General features: G+C 40.9%; 1 protein-coding gene across 1 annotated transcript; it reads left to right on the top strand.

The window, feature by feature from the left end:
• The first annotated feature begins 450 nt into the window (after window positions 1–450).
• Window positions 451–13676, top strand: LOC141803945 (AP-2 complex subunit mu-A-like). Its single transcript, XM_074688066.1, has 13 exons — window positions 451–643; window positions 2078–2199; window positions 7938–8203; window positions 9225–9307; window positions 9701–9706; window positions 9879–10014; window positions 11015–11159; window positions 11454–11471; window positions 12039–12158; window positions 12369–12504; window positions 12618–12715; window positions 12948–13059; window positions 13298–13676. Exons 2-13 carry the CDS (start codon window positions 2126–2128, stop codon window positions 13430–13432), a joined length of 1329 nt encoding a protein of 442 aa, XP_074544167.1. The 5' UTR covers window positions 451–643; window positions 2078–2125; the 3' UTR covers window positions 13433–13676.
• Window positions 13677–14639: the final 963 nt, after the last annotated feature.

Below are 14639 nucleotides of genomic sequence, written 5' to 3'. Positions count from 1 at the left end.
TAAGTGTGTGTGTGTGTGTGTGTGGGTGTAGAGGGGGGTCAGTCTAAAACAGACTGACCGAATGCAAAATGTGCCCCACGGTTTGAGTGGAAAGAAACTTCTGTGGGAGGTCAAATGACTCTACCTGTAGCTAAATGAATGAATAAATAAAACGAAACCACACATACACCCATGTACATTATCTATTTTTGCCGAAGGAAAACGTTGTTTAAGATCATTTCTCTGCCATTGGGGGTGGAGAAGATGGAAAAAAATAAACTCAATAGATATATTTGGACCCTAGCAAACATGGTATAAACTTATTTCACCGTGGCCAGTACCCAAATGCACTAACTTGGAAGTAACGCAGAATTAAAAAATTATATATTCCTTTACAGACCACTGAATGAGCGAGGTGAACCCTTTAGTGCTTATCGAGCACGGCCTGGGTGCGGTTTACACATCGCTCCAGCCGCGCCTTTTCCTGTCACGGCGGAACGGCGGTGCGTAAGGACGGCGGGTCAGCTGACAGCTACCAGAGGACCAAGAGGAAGGAGCGGAATTAGCGGGTGTGTGGACTGGGAACCTACCGGATCCTGACATCGGCTATATCTTTGGCAGAAACCGGGAGCGAAAGACCGGTGGCACTGGCGAGAGAACTAGGGTAAGAAAAGCATATTCGAAGTGATAGCACGTTTCTTGACGAATCCGTGGGCTAAAGCCCTCAAACTGTTTTCTAACCGCCAGCGAAACCATTTCAACCGGGATTGATGCTAACATTAGCATCGTTAGCTGCCGTTCCGTTAGCTAACGTCAAGCTAGCAGCGGCAGCTAACGTGTAGACGGAATGCGGGCGACTTGATTCCACCAAAGTAAAAGCACACATTTGCAAAACTGTTCTCTAAAAAAATAAAATTAGGCAATTCTGCATGCTTTCTTAACAAACAGGTTTGCTGCTTTTATTGTTAGTGTGGATAAGATGAGCTAGTTGTCAGCTCATCTTGAAACAGTCTGGTTATCTTTTTACCGGAAGTAGTATTGGAATCCCGCAGGGTTTAACGCTTGTTCGCTGAACGTCACCGCCAGCTAGCCTGCTACAAAGCTAAATTAGCTTACTATGCTTCACTCGTTGTATTCTCCATCACTTTGATCCTACCTGAAGGTCAATCCCCCATCAGTGCTGTTGACGCAAACAACGGTATTAAAGAAAGCATCCCGAGTAAACATTTCATTCACGGGTGGGGGTAGAAATGTGAAAATATGAAAAATTTATGAACGGTAGGATATGGCCCGTGTGAGCAGACATCTTGACTTCGGCCAATAAAACGAGAGATTAAACCCGCTCAGGTCGTGTAAACGGTTTAATCGGTTAAGACTACGAAATGTAAACACGAGGAAAACATTTCCCCTATCTTGCCAGTGTGGTGGTGTAATACGAGTCTGCTCGGAGTGTCGAAGTTGTCTGGCCTCTATCTTCGAGGAATTCTAAGCATGTCCTTCATCCCTCTGATTTCCAGAAGCTTCATTATTGAATGGCAGCAAACCATGTTTTCCTGGTCCACGCAGTGTGTCAAACAGATACACTGCCTGAAGATGAATATGACTGTGAATATATTTCAGTGCTAATTTGAATTTCATGTAAAGCATTGACCAATACAGACTGCATCTAGTAGTAAAATAAGTAAGATCAACAGATCTGTGTGTGGCTACCTGATTGCATCCTGCTTATAATTGGAGCTGCTAATCTGGTGTTAATCTTACTTTGGAAGGAATGGCTGTGAAGGGGGTGACAGTGAAGTTGTTTAAGCCTGTATTGCAAGGATTTTTTTGTAGGATGTATGTGTGTGCACATGCACACAAAATGAGTCACCATCTCAGGGCAGCTGCAGGGTGTATTCAGTTGGCAGTAGAGTGATGTGTGTCTGTGTGTGTGTGTTAAAGAGAGAGACACAGAGAAAGCGGATGTGAGGGACAAGCGGCTCCCTGTACTGAAGATGGTCACTCTCACATTTCACTGCTTTCACTTCTCTCTTTCACCCCCTTTTCCTTTTCTTGCTTCCTTCCTGCCATCTCTTGCTCCATTTCTATCTCCCTCCAGGCGGGGTTTGGTTCCATCATGGCCAGTTGGGACTGAGAAGCAGCCACAATGATTGGAGGATTGTTCATCTACAACCACAAGGGGGAGGTCCTCATCTCCCGGGTCTACCGAGATGACATCGGGTACGTTTCCAGAAACCGACCTCCTTATTACATCTCTCAACTTTGGGGAGCTGTGAGAGTTTGTGGGAATGCCTGATTCAGTGAGGGAATGGACAGATGGGACTTTGGGAGGATAAGAAAGGATTATGTGTCTTTTCACAGTGAAGTGTTTAACATTTCTCTTTTAGCTTCCTGTGACAGTTAATTCCTGTAAAACAAATAATAAGATTTAGTTTTGGCAACACTACAATTCTGAGAACAGTAGTGAGTGTAGTAAGAATCAAATAAGCATTTATTTATGAACGGAGATTTGATCTCTAGGTAGAAAAGTACAAGTGTCAAAGGTTACATAAGGTGGTGGTTCAGGTCACTCATGCTTTCTAAACCACACTGCATTTCAAAGTTTAGCTGAAGCTGTAATGGCACCCCATCCAAATGATGCAATTCAGGTATTACTATATAAATCTTTTGTTTGTTTGTGTGTGAGTTGAAGTAAAAATGTTGACCCTTTTTAAAGATAAATTAAAATTCAAATCTCTATTTTGCGTTAAATTGTTCAGGTAGAAGGGAATAGCTAGTTACTTTTAGTAGATATAATAAAATAAATACAAAGAATTACCTTTGGCTTATAGTGGACCTCTTTGCTCTGGTCATTTAGACTTTAATCCCCCAAAGTGCTGAGGCAGAAGCCTATAAAAAGCTACAGCAGGTCAAAAGGTTTTAAAGAAAAAGAAGAAAAAAAATGTTTTGTTAATTTAAATACTTTTTGAAAGCATGGCTGGGCCTTTAGGTAAAGACTGATATGCATGCACAGAAACTCTGGCCAAATGTTGCCGAACCTCATTGTGAAAATATGTGGGTCACTGTTTTGGTCTCATCATTTTGGTTTTTATTTAACTTTTATCTCACCAGGAATAATCCAATTGAGTAGCAGGATCTCTTTTACAAGAGAAGCAATGATGCTTTAGGTTGAAGGCCGTCACATAAATCCATGGAGACCCACACAAGTTAATGTAAAGGAGGGGAGCTTGTTTTTGTTTTCTTCTTACTTTACTCTTTTTTATCTATTAATTTATTTGTTGTGACTTCTTCTAATGTGATTCACATGTTAAGTAGCTTAAATCCAATTGTCATGCTCTGTTTTGTGTAAACTTTATTATCCTTTGTAATTGAGTCAGGTGAAGGCTTTTCTAAAGGCAGACACCATTGCAGTGCCAGAGAAGGCACAAGAGTAGACACTAATTTCCTGATCGCCGTATCTCTGGGGCAGCTTTTATTACAGATACCAGGCAGTAGAAGAATAGTACGTTCTGCATCCCAGAATTTTTTGGTGTTACATCACAGCAAACTGAGCCACGAGACTGCTCTAAATGCTGTTTGTATTAGATCAATGTGAGGTCAGCAGGTTTTTTTAAATGCCAGACACACTGATGGGTACACGGATCTGTTCGGTGTTTTGTTCTGCTTCTGGGCTTCGGTTAGAGATGTCATTGTGGTTACTTAATTAAAACTCCTATTACGTTGAGCACAAACACAGTGCATCCTGAATAACCACACCATTTCAATAGAATAAATGATAATTAGGGAAAAGAGTTGACTGGTTTTGTTAAGAAATCATGATTTCTCATTTCTTCAGATTTTTAATGTAGAAATCCTCAAAATTAAGAAGCTGAACTCACACATTCACACACCAAACCCAGAATCCGTGAAGGAACTTCTCTGAGTTTTAGCAAACTTGGACAGTGCAACACAAGGCTAGAAAAGTTTATTTATAAATTGGGCTGCAGGATATGGCCTAAAACCTACATCTCCATATCGTTAGGCTATATCGGGATATATGATATACCATAATTTCTGCACTATAGGGCACACCATATCATAGGGTGCAGTCTCAATTCTGTGGTCTATTTCTGTAATTAACCAATATATAAGATGCACCGTATTATAAGATGCATTTTAAAACATATGGTACAAATACAACAACAAGAGCAAAACAGTGAACTTCGTCCACCATATTAAAGGGCACACAGTAGAGCCCGACCATTACCGGATTTTTGGGGCCGATGCCGATACTGGGGGCAAAAAAAAGCCGATATCCAATTTATCGGCTGATATATATAATAAATTCATTGATATTCACAGGAAATATAGGCTACTGTATATGAACACAAATTATTATGATACCCATATGATTCAAGACAGAGACAGAATACTATAAGATTATAACAAGGAACTTAAATTATAAAACTGTCAACATTAGAACTGTAGTGTAAATCAATGATAAATAAGAACAAGCTGTAAACACAATAATAAATAAAGTAGTCAAACTGTAAACACAGTAAGTAGAAAAAAAAGTCAAACTGTTAACACACAATGAGCAACTTACATGATGTTAAAAGGCCGTATAGTATATAGTTTAGTCTTACATTAGATAATGGTGGATGTGTGAAATAACAGTGCCATTTATCTCTGTTTATCTCACAAAAAAGCAACTAACACGATGTTAAAACTTCATTCTATAGTCTTACATTAGATAATGGTGGACGGAGGGGGCGGGCACTTGGCCGTGTGCAGCCCAACACACAGACACACAGGACCAGGAGCGACAGAATCTCTGCGGAGCAAAAAATTTTATAATCGGCTACATTTTGGCCGATGTTGATTAATCAATGACAGGCATAATCGGCCCAACCAATTAATCGGTCGGGCTCTCACACACGGTCTAATTTTTAGAAAATTTTAGGCTTTTAAGTGCACCTTATGGTGCGAAGACACGGTACATCTCAATATTCTAACTTCTCCTCTTAATCACTAAATGAAATTTAAATTCAAACTTTTGATGCATAAAATGATAGCAGTACAACAATTCAAGTAGACCCTTCAGTTCGATTTTTAAAATTTGCATTTGCAAACCCCAAGCCTGCAACTTCTTTCCTTATCCTCCTAATGCAAAAACACTCATGCCCAGAGGAGTTTCCTGGGTGGGGAAGTGTGCTGCTTACTGTGACAGGAGCACCAGCAGAAAGAGAAGGAAGTGAAACCCAAAAGAGAAATACAATCCAAAGTCTCAAAACATTTATGTGACAATTTGTGCTTGATGATCGCGATATAGTCATTTCATACATCTCACATGCAACAACCCGCAATACATCGAGTATATTTGATACATCCTGTATTTACAAAGCACATTTCAGCAACAAGACATTGGATGTGCTTCAAGAGCAGACTTGCCGTTAACTAAAAAGAGAAAATAGTTTATTTTTTCCTAGTCATGCAAAAAAGGTCAACTCTATAGAAGTATTATAGTAAAGGTAAATCCAAAGGAAAATGTAATTATGTTGTATTATGAGGCATAGAGAAAGCTTTTTATTATCACAGTAGAACTAGATGTAAGTAAGAGTTTATAAGTAAAGGTTATTTTCATGTCTTGGAAAGAGCTGCGTCTTTAGAAAAAGCTGACACTATAATGAATGTGAACCATGACAGTGATTGAGTTTATCGTGTCGGTACAATAAGAAAGGCAAAGATAAAGAAAAGTTTATCAACCTGACATTTGGCAAAAACACTTTCTTCCACCCCAGAGGTTGACACAAGAGGCATTGTCACCCTAAATCAAGATTTCAACCCTAGAGGCTCTGCTCTGAAGAGCTGCTGTCTTGGTCTGGACACACAAAATAGGGATGGGGACCTGGGTGGTTCTGTGTTTACATTTATATCAGACTCATGAAGTTTCTCTAATAGCTGCTGTTTGAGTCTATGACACAGTAATACATGGATGAGCTGCAATACGGAGCTGGTGACTTCCTCCCCACCACCCAGTTTCAGTGATGGCGCCATTCTGCACACCATGTTACTCACCCTGTCTGTGTACATGAAGCACGAAAATGTCTCTTGTGCATTTTTGTCTCTCTCCTCTCCTTTTACTTCATCCTTTGTTTCCTCTCTATCCTCTGTATCACCATTTTCCTCCATCTGTCCATCTTGGCCCCTGTAGGAATAGGTAAGAGATATTCCAGCCTATCAAAGCATGACCCCTCCCCTCTCATGGCCACCACCAATCAGCGACCCCCCCGAGAAACCCTGGATTGCATGCCCATTGATTCCACATCGACTTTCTCAATACTTCCTCTAAGCATGAGTCACTGTCATGACATTGCAGCGGTAAATAATCCACACAGCCAAGATCTCAAAGCCAGCCAATCAACGCCCCAATGGTCAACCACCGGTGCCCTCCTGATGCTAAAAATCAGCTCTACCAGTGCTTAAGCATGTAGTCTGAGCATGGGATTGGTTAATTAATGAAGACCTCTAAACCGCTGATTCTGTGATTTACACAGAAGAAAACAAATGATCCTTTTCAGTGTTGAAGGTTTTAAGTTTATTCGCATTATCAGAACTTTGTTTTTGAGTTGATTTGACAAACGCTTTGATCAAGTGTAATTCTGTTTAAAGGGAAACATGGGGTTAAAAGAATGCTGCTTTTGATTCTTCTAAAAAGAAATATGATTTATATTTTGTGATATAATCATCCTGTTGACTTCTTCTTCCATTTTTAGATTATCTGTAATGAAACATTGGGCATCATGTTATCTTCCTACACTGAAATCTCCTCCTTTCTGGCCTCTTTCTCGTCCATTGAAACAACCAATTTTGCTTCACAAACTACCGTTTAACTTAGGGATGCACAATATATTGGTATCAATATCGGTATCGGCCAATGTTGGTCATTTTTTTTGACATATTCGTATCAGCTGATGTGTAAAAGTGGGTCGATATTTACTCATTAGCTGCCGGCCATTTTCAGAGAATCTTGAACGATCTTTCAAGGCCCAAATGATACTGTTTTCTATGACTATGTAAACACCAAAACTACCCAAAACCAGTGTTGAATTCTCGTAAAAATGACAGATTAATTCTGGTTTTAAAGGAAAAACAGTATTAATTGGCAGTGATAAGTAAACAAACTACGCTGCTGTTTCAACTTCTAAATAAAATTGTTTCACTGTCCTTTGACATTGTCAAATCAAATTTGACAGCGGAAGCAAAAACTATTTACAACTTCTTATTTCATCCATTATTGTAAAATTCATCAGTATTTCAATAATAACACAATGTTAATGGTAGAAATATGAAAGTTTTTGTGAAATCAACCCAAAAAAATCTGCTACCTGTGTCATTTTGGAAAGTTTTTTTATTTTTGTTAAGTTCAATACTCCCTGAAGTATCAATAATAGAATCAGTGACATTTTAGACAAGTGCTGAATCATGTGCACTAAGTCCTGTTTTTATCCAGACTTACATCTTCCTAAATGATCGTTACATGGTTTTAACACTTGACTCTCAGCAGGTCAGAAACAAAGCGGGGCTACAGATAAGTTTTTGGTCCTGACTTAAAAATGGTTTAGTTTTTGCAGAGTCCACTTGGTTCTGATGAGCCCTTAGACTCTGAGCTCTCCCTAACCCTCAATTATCTTCATTTACACTAAACAGTTTTTTTCATCTTTTCCAAATCCATCAACACACACTTTCTCTGTTTGTTAGAGAATATTCTGGTAATTGCTGATTTTAAAATGTTGGAGTGTGTTTTTTAAACACGTGAAGGGTTACTCCCAGATCTGGTTGGTAGAATTTTTCCCAGGATGCCACAGGGTGGAGCCATGATCTGTTGTGTAAAACACTTTTTGAGCACTGAAAATAAAAATATTTTTCTCTCTCCCTTTCTCTTTTGTCTGTGCACCTCGCTCGTCTTCCCACACCAGGCGTAATGCGGTGGACGCGTTCCGCGTGAACGTGATCCACGCCCGGCAGCAGGTTCGATCCCCAGTGACGAACATCGCTCGCACAAGCTTTTTTCACGTCAAGCGCTCCAACATCTGGTTGGCCGCCGTCACCAAGCAGAATGTCAACGCCGCCATGGTGTTCGAGTTCCTCTACAAGATGTGTGACGTCATGACGGCTTACTTTGGCAAGATCAGTGAGGAGAACATCAAGAACAACTTTGTGCTCATCTATGAGCTGCTGGATGGTAGGAAACACTAAAATGTACCACGTGAAATTTAGTCTAACTCTCAAACTTTTTTTACTGTGAGGGTGGGATGCTCAGATCCTGTTATTATAATTTTTTTTATGTTGCTTCTTTAAAAATAAAGGTTTACAAAGAAAAAACACGAGTGACAGAAGAGTTCTATTAGATTGTGTCTATGAACATAAAGTTATGTATCAATGGATGCTTGCTTAGCTTCCCATGTACTGAGGCCACCGTCCTCTTTGCACTGATTGGTTGATTGATCAGTGGTTCCGACATTATTTAATGCTTGTTGTTCCCCATATTCTTTTCAAGCTATCCCATCTTATAAAAGCATAACCCTTAAAAATAACCTAAAAATAATGCAAAAAATATAACATAAAAAAATATGAATATATATGAGCCAAGTTCATCAGACAAGCCCAGAAAAATGTCTTGTTTAAAGATATAAAAAGAGTCAAAAATGGCATCAAATTTTGAAAGAAAAGAAAATTTTACTTTTGTATAGTTTCTTGTATTAAGACTTTATTGTTATTTCAAAAACTTGACAGGTAAATTTTTCAGACCCATTCTCAGATTTTATTTTACTTTCTACAGGCAATTCAGCATCACTATTTTTATTTTAATATCATGAAATAAGACATTTCCTGGACTTGAGTGTGGCTCGTTGTTGGTCATTATGGATAATTTTTTCCCAAGAAATTAGGCCAATTCTTACTCTGGTTTCAGGTTTTCCACTGAGATTTCTTTCTTTTTTTTTTGAGCATATTGCACAACTTTGTAGTTGCAGAGCACCAAATCACATGAGCCGATATGTCGATTGACACAAATCCAGTCTAATTTTGCTTTGGGTGAATATATTAAGTTCATATGACTCTATAATATCATCCAAACTTGGCCCCTGAGCAAACACAGACCTTAACTTTGTATCCATCCTTCCTGTCGAAGAGACATGTCTGTCCTACTTCTCCTGTGCCTCGTCTTATCTCTTACCCTCAGTTATCTGTTTGTGTTCATGCAGAGATCCTGGACTTTGGCTACCCCCAGAACTCAGAGACTGGAGCTCTGAAGACTTTCATCACCCAGCAGGGCATTAAGGGACAGGTGAGGAAAAATTAAGTGTGCTCTCAAATCCAGAGATTAGAAGGAAACACACTCAGGTGCCAGTCAATCAGGAGTACTTAGCTCACACCGTCGCTAAGTGCTCTCGGGGGGTTTTTAGATTTGTGATACAAGTTGAGTGTAGACTTTGGGGCTGTGGTTTGAGGTGTTATTTTTAGACAATAGTGTTTACCTGGAAATGTAGAAATACTGTATTATACTTGAACCTCTGCAGAGGGCGCTCCAATAACAGTTCAATATGACCCTACTGGGCACCTCACTGGTCCACTTCAGGAATAGATGTGTTATTTATAGGAATGATTTTTGGTTTCTTTGCAATAATTCTGCTTTTTCTCCTTCTTCCCTCCACCTGGGTTTGGACTCTTCAACCAACAGCACCAGGTAATAATCAGAGGCCCTATCTCATTTCATCCATCTGTGGAGCTGTGTCATATTTATTATTCTCCCTCTCTTTAGCGCTAATGATCCTCCTTTCAGAGCCTTCCATCTATTGTCAGCCTGTCAGCCTCCCCCTCTGTCCAAAGTGATTCAGTTTCCCCCTCCTGTCCCACAGACAAAAGAGGAGCAGTCTCAGATCACCAGCCAGGTGACGGGGCAGATCGGCTGGCGTCGCGAGGGCATCAAGTATCGCCGCAATGAGCTTTTCCTGGACGTACTGGAGAGTGTCAACCTGCTCATGTCGCCGCAAGGTCTGTTTAAGTGGCCTTCCAAACTGAGTGTGGACGGCTGACATGCATGTTTTATTGAAGTTGTGTTGCTCAGAACAATAAGTGGCAGTCATTCACCTGAGTGTGTGTCAGTCAATTATTAATGTATTTGTTAGTTTCACCAGATTCATATTTTGTGTCCAGAAACATGACAAATCAACTCACCAATTGGTCCTGTTCGTACCTACTCTTCTTTTTCTTTTTTCCTAGTCAAGATCAGTCAGTCATGTTTACCCTGAAGAGAAAAATCTTTTTTACTGGTTTAAATTTAAAAGATACAGAACATTTGAAAGAATTAGAGATGACAAAATTCAAGAAATAAAAGTGATACCGCATTTTCCACACTATAAGGCGCACCTCAAAGCCTTCAATTTTCTCAGAAGCCAACAGTGTGCTTTATAATCCGATGCACCTTATATGAATCAGTGTTGATTAATCATGGCTACCGTAGTCAGGGGGTGTCGCCGAAGTAACAGTGGTAAGCGGCAAGTACCGGTAAGTGCTAACGTTAGCTCACAGGCTGGCCCGGGCTTCTTCTCTTCTTTATTGTTAGAGCAATACAGCGCCCCCTAAATGTCTGGCATGTGAACTTGATCTCTGGAAACGGCTTTTGTGGATGGCAGAAACGGCTTCGTCTTTACAGCACACTTTTTTTTTCAACGGCACAGAAAATAGTGGGATAGGAAAATGTGCGGCTCCGTGTGGATGTAGCCTGAGTTTAACTGACTTATCTGACTGTTTTGTTGACATTCCCTTTAGCACAGCTCCTTCTAGTGGATGCATAACACAACCCCAGCCACTACTGTAGCTTCTATTCTTTGCGCCTCATGTGGTGCGCCCTATATATGAAAGCAGTTTTCAAATAGGCCATTCATTGAAGGTGCGCCTTATACTCCGAAGCGCCTTTTAGTGCGGAAAATACGGTAAATAAAAATCGGACAGGTATTTTTGTTGATTTTTCACATTTTTGTCTCCTCTCTAGGCCAGGTCCTGAGTGCCCACGTGTCAGGCCGAGTAGTGATGAAGAGCTACCTAAGCGGGATGCCCGAGTGCAAGTTCGGCATGAACGACAAGATTGTCATCGACAAGCAGGGCAAGGGAGGAGCATCTGATGATGCAGGGAAGAGGTGAGCAACGCAACAAAGAGTGGATCTGAATCTGGGATCAGCCCGAGCCTTGAGATAATTTAAGTTTCACTTTCTTTATGGAGAATGTTACTTTTGCTCTTATTTTGAAAATCCCTGACAAGGAAGTTGTTTTATTCTGAAGACCACCTTGTCTGTTAGCCCCGTGTCTGTGTTATGAGTGTTGTCTTGCTGTTTACAACAAGACAGGCTTTTACAATTTATTTTATTTTTCTTTCCTTTGGATGCATCTCTCCTTTCTTTCCCTCTCTTTCTTTTCTATGTGCCGTACCTCAGTGATTTAGGGGGAGGAAGGTACTGTACTGACAAGAGTCCTCACCCTCTGCCACATCCACACACACACACACACACACACACACACACACACACACACACACACACACACACACAAAAAGAAAATGTCACACTTGTCTTGTCAAAGCCTAGACGCACATTAAGGATCTGTACATCTCATGCACTCTGACTTCCAACACACACGACACAAATCAAACACGCCTCTTTGACTCGTGAGTGTTCTGCCCGGTGGTTGTTTCCTCCTTCTGTGTTTTTTGGTTGGTTTGTTTGATTTCCTCACCTCCTCCTGCTTGACTTGATTCTCTTTACCCAAACACCTAACGGGTTGTGAATGTTTTTCTTTTTTGAAGTAGTGTCATTTTCATGTTTCAGTTTGTTTGTCTTGGCAGTTGTGTCTTTCTGTGTACTCACATGTTTGTTTGTTTTTGAAGTATGGACATTATTTTAGGGAGAGTAGACGTGAACTTTATTGTCATGTACAGTTTTCTTTTTTAATGTTTGATAAGCTTACTAATATTCTCTGTCTCGTTGTCAGTCTATGATGCGTTTTTCTTTTTCTTCCGGCAGTGGGAAGCAGTCCATAGCCATCGATGACTGCACTTTCCACCAGTGTGTGCGCCTCAGTAAGTTTGACTCAGAGCGTAGCATCAGCTTCATCCCCCCTGATGGAGAATATGAGCTCATGAGGTCAGTAGATGGAGTGTTACGGTCTTTATTTTTATGTTTTTTAATGAAGATTTGACACAAATTTTGACACAAAAGTTTGAGCTGTGAGCAAGACTCAGGAAAACCTTTGCTAGATTGTTGATGCTAGCTTTATTTTTTGATTAAAGTGTTGGGATGTTTTCTGAAATTACCTTTCACTATTACATGAACGTTTCCTCTTTCTTCACGCAGATATCGCACCACTAAAGACATCATCCTGCCCTTCCGAGTCATCCCTCTGGTCAGGGAGGTTGGTCGCACTAAACTGGAAGTTAAGGTGGTCATTAAGTCCAACTTCAAACCCTCACTGCTGGCCCAGAAGATCGAGGTGAGTCCTTCACAGTGAAGATAACGGTAAAGAACACAAGCATTTGAAACACCGTCACCTCTCTGCTCTTATGTTTGTGTTACGGTCCCCTTATCGTCATTTCTCCTCCTCAGGTGCGTATCCCAACACCCCTCAACACCAGCGGTGTGCAGGTGATTTGTATGAAGGGAAAAGCAAAGTACAAGGCCAGTGAGAACGCCATTGTGTGGAAGTGAGTGAACATCTATTCATGACACACAACCCAACAGTTTTCATGTTCTGTGTGTCAGGTTAATGATCAGCCGTCGCTCTGATGACTGTTTGTTTAACCTCAGGCTTCTTCTCCTTTTCAAACCTCTCTTTTTAAATTGAATTTGCTTTCATGTTAGTTGTAAAATCAGGTTGTTTTGAAAAAAGACTGTTCAAAGCAACGCTCGCAAACCTTTTCATTTGTTTGTCTTTAGGATCAAGCGCATGGCAGGGATGAAGGAGTCACAGATCAGCGCTGAGATTGAGCTGCTGCCGACCAACGATAAGAAGAAATGGGCCAGGCCTCCCATCTCTATGAACTTTGAGGTCAGGAAAAAATTAGTTCAGTCTGTATTTTACACGCACACACACTCACACACACACACTAAGCTAAGCAAACAAACTCTGATCCCTGTATCAGCCATGCAAATCAAAGCCTTCTTACCTCATACACTTCCTGTTCATCTGGCTGTTAACACCCATAGTTACAACCTGCAAACGGGTGTCGCCTACATTTCCCAGCATGCCCCAACTTGTCCAAACCATCCTCTTCTGTTCTCCACAGGTTCCTTTCGCGCCCTCTGGTCTGAAGGTGCGCTACTTGAAGGTGTTTGAGTCCAAGCTCAACTACAGTGACCACGATGTCATCAAATGGGTGCGCTACATCGGCCGCTCCGGCATCTACGAGACCCGCTGCTAAAGCTCAAACCCCGCGCCAGGCAGCGAACTGACCACTTTTACACCTTCATCTATGTTGTTAAGATTTTTTTCTTCTGCCCCCCCCCCACCCTACTTTGTCTCTCCTCTCCCTTCTATCCTTATAGCTTCTCTCATACACCCCCCATCCCCCACCCTCACCCCTTCTAACTAGGTGTTGGAGATTGAATTTACATCGTTAAAAAATTTTAAAAAGTATGATATAACGCACAGATATATGCAAAATGTGAACCATTGTATCGTATATATCTCGTAGTGATGAGTAAACCTGTAAACCAACTGGTGTCTGAGAGAAAAAAAGACCAGTGATGGAGGAGGGACCAGGGGGAGAGGACTGGAGATGGACGCCTTGTCGTGTTTATTCAGTGTTATTGTTCCACTATCTCCCCACAGTTACTTTAGAAGCTCCACATGCCCTTGACTTTATCCTTGGTAAGATGATTTGTAGCTGATATGGTTAAATGAATTCTGATATAGTTCCTGTGTATGAACTTTTGTCTCGGTAGAGTGTACCCTTCAAATTGAGATGAATTGTCTGACTGTATTGTGGAACCTGATTGATATTTGATCTGTGTTTTTTTGGAGCGGTCATGTGGGTCAAAAGTGTCATTTCAATGTCTTAGAATGAACAGTTGAGAAAAAGAAGGAGCAAGCCTGTTTTTTTTTTACTTCCAAGAGGGTGATCCAGTTTTTCCCTCACGACACTTCTGCTGTTAGTGAACTGAAAACAGGCGAATCATTCCAGACAGTTTTGAGGTGTGACCATCAGCCCATGCAGTGAGTACATGACCTTAAATTTGCTCTTTCTAAAGTTCAAAGATCAGCTCTGTCACACTGTTCAGATTCTGAGAAGCTCTGGGGATCTCTAACGGTGAGGGTGTGTTTGCAGTGAAGCGAGGTCTCCCCCTGGTGTTCGCCTCGTCACTGTCCACTTCTCAATGTTTGTAGCCCTGGTGACCGTTCTGTCCAATAAAAATCTGACTATGTAACCAACTCTGTTTGAGTCTTTGTGCGTGTGTGTTGACATTCAGCTGGCGACAGAAGTTATTTGAAGTCTGTCGTTTCCTGCCTTTGTAGTCTGAGGAGTAGGAGGAGACGGTTCAGGAACAATGGATTCAGGAGGACATTGGTTGCCTTTGTCTTCAAGCAGGTCTAGTTTTCTATTATTCATTTGATAAGTACAAAAAATA

The sequence above is a fragment of the Halichoeres trimaculatus genome, unplaced genomic scaffold (assembly GCF_033239565.1).
Source record: "Halichoeres trimaculatus isolate MK-OKI-2021-1 unplaced genomic scaffold, fHalTri1.1 fHalTri1_scaffold_15, whole genome shotgun sequence".
Lineage (NCBI taxonomy): Eukaryota > Metazoa > Chordata > Actinopteri > Labriformes > Labridae > Halichoeres > Halichoeres trimaculatus.
This window is presented reverse-complemented; position numbering and strand designations above follow the sequence as displayed.

Coding starts and splice junctions, on each gene's coding strand:
- LOC141803945 (XM_074688066.1), top strand. CDS start 2,126: ATGATTGGAGGATTGTTCATCTACAACCACAAGGGGGAGGTCCTCATC. Junction 8,204..9,224: donor CATCTATGAGCTGCTGGATG/GTAGGAAACACT, acceptor GTGTTCATGCAG/AGATCCTGGACTTTGGCTAC. Junction 12,505..12,617: donor TGCTGGCCCAGAAGATCGAG/GTGAGTCCTTCA, acceptor TCTCCTCCTCAG/GTGCGTATCCCAACACCCCT.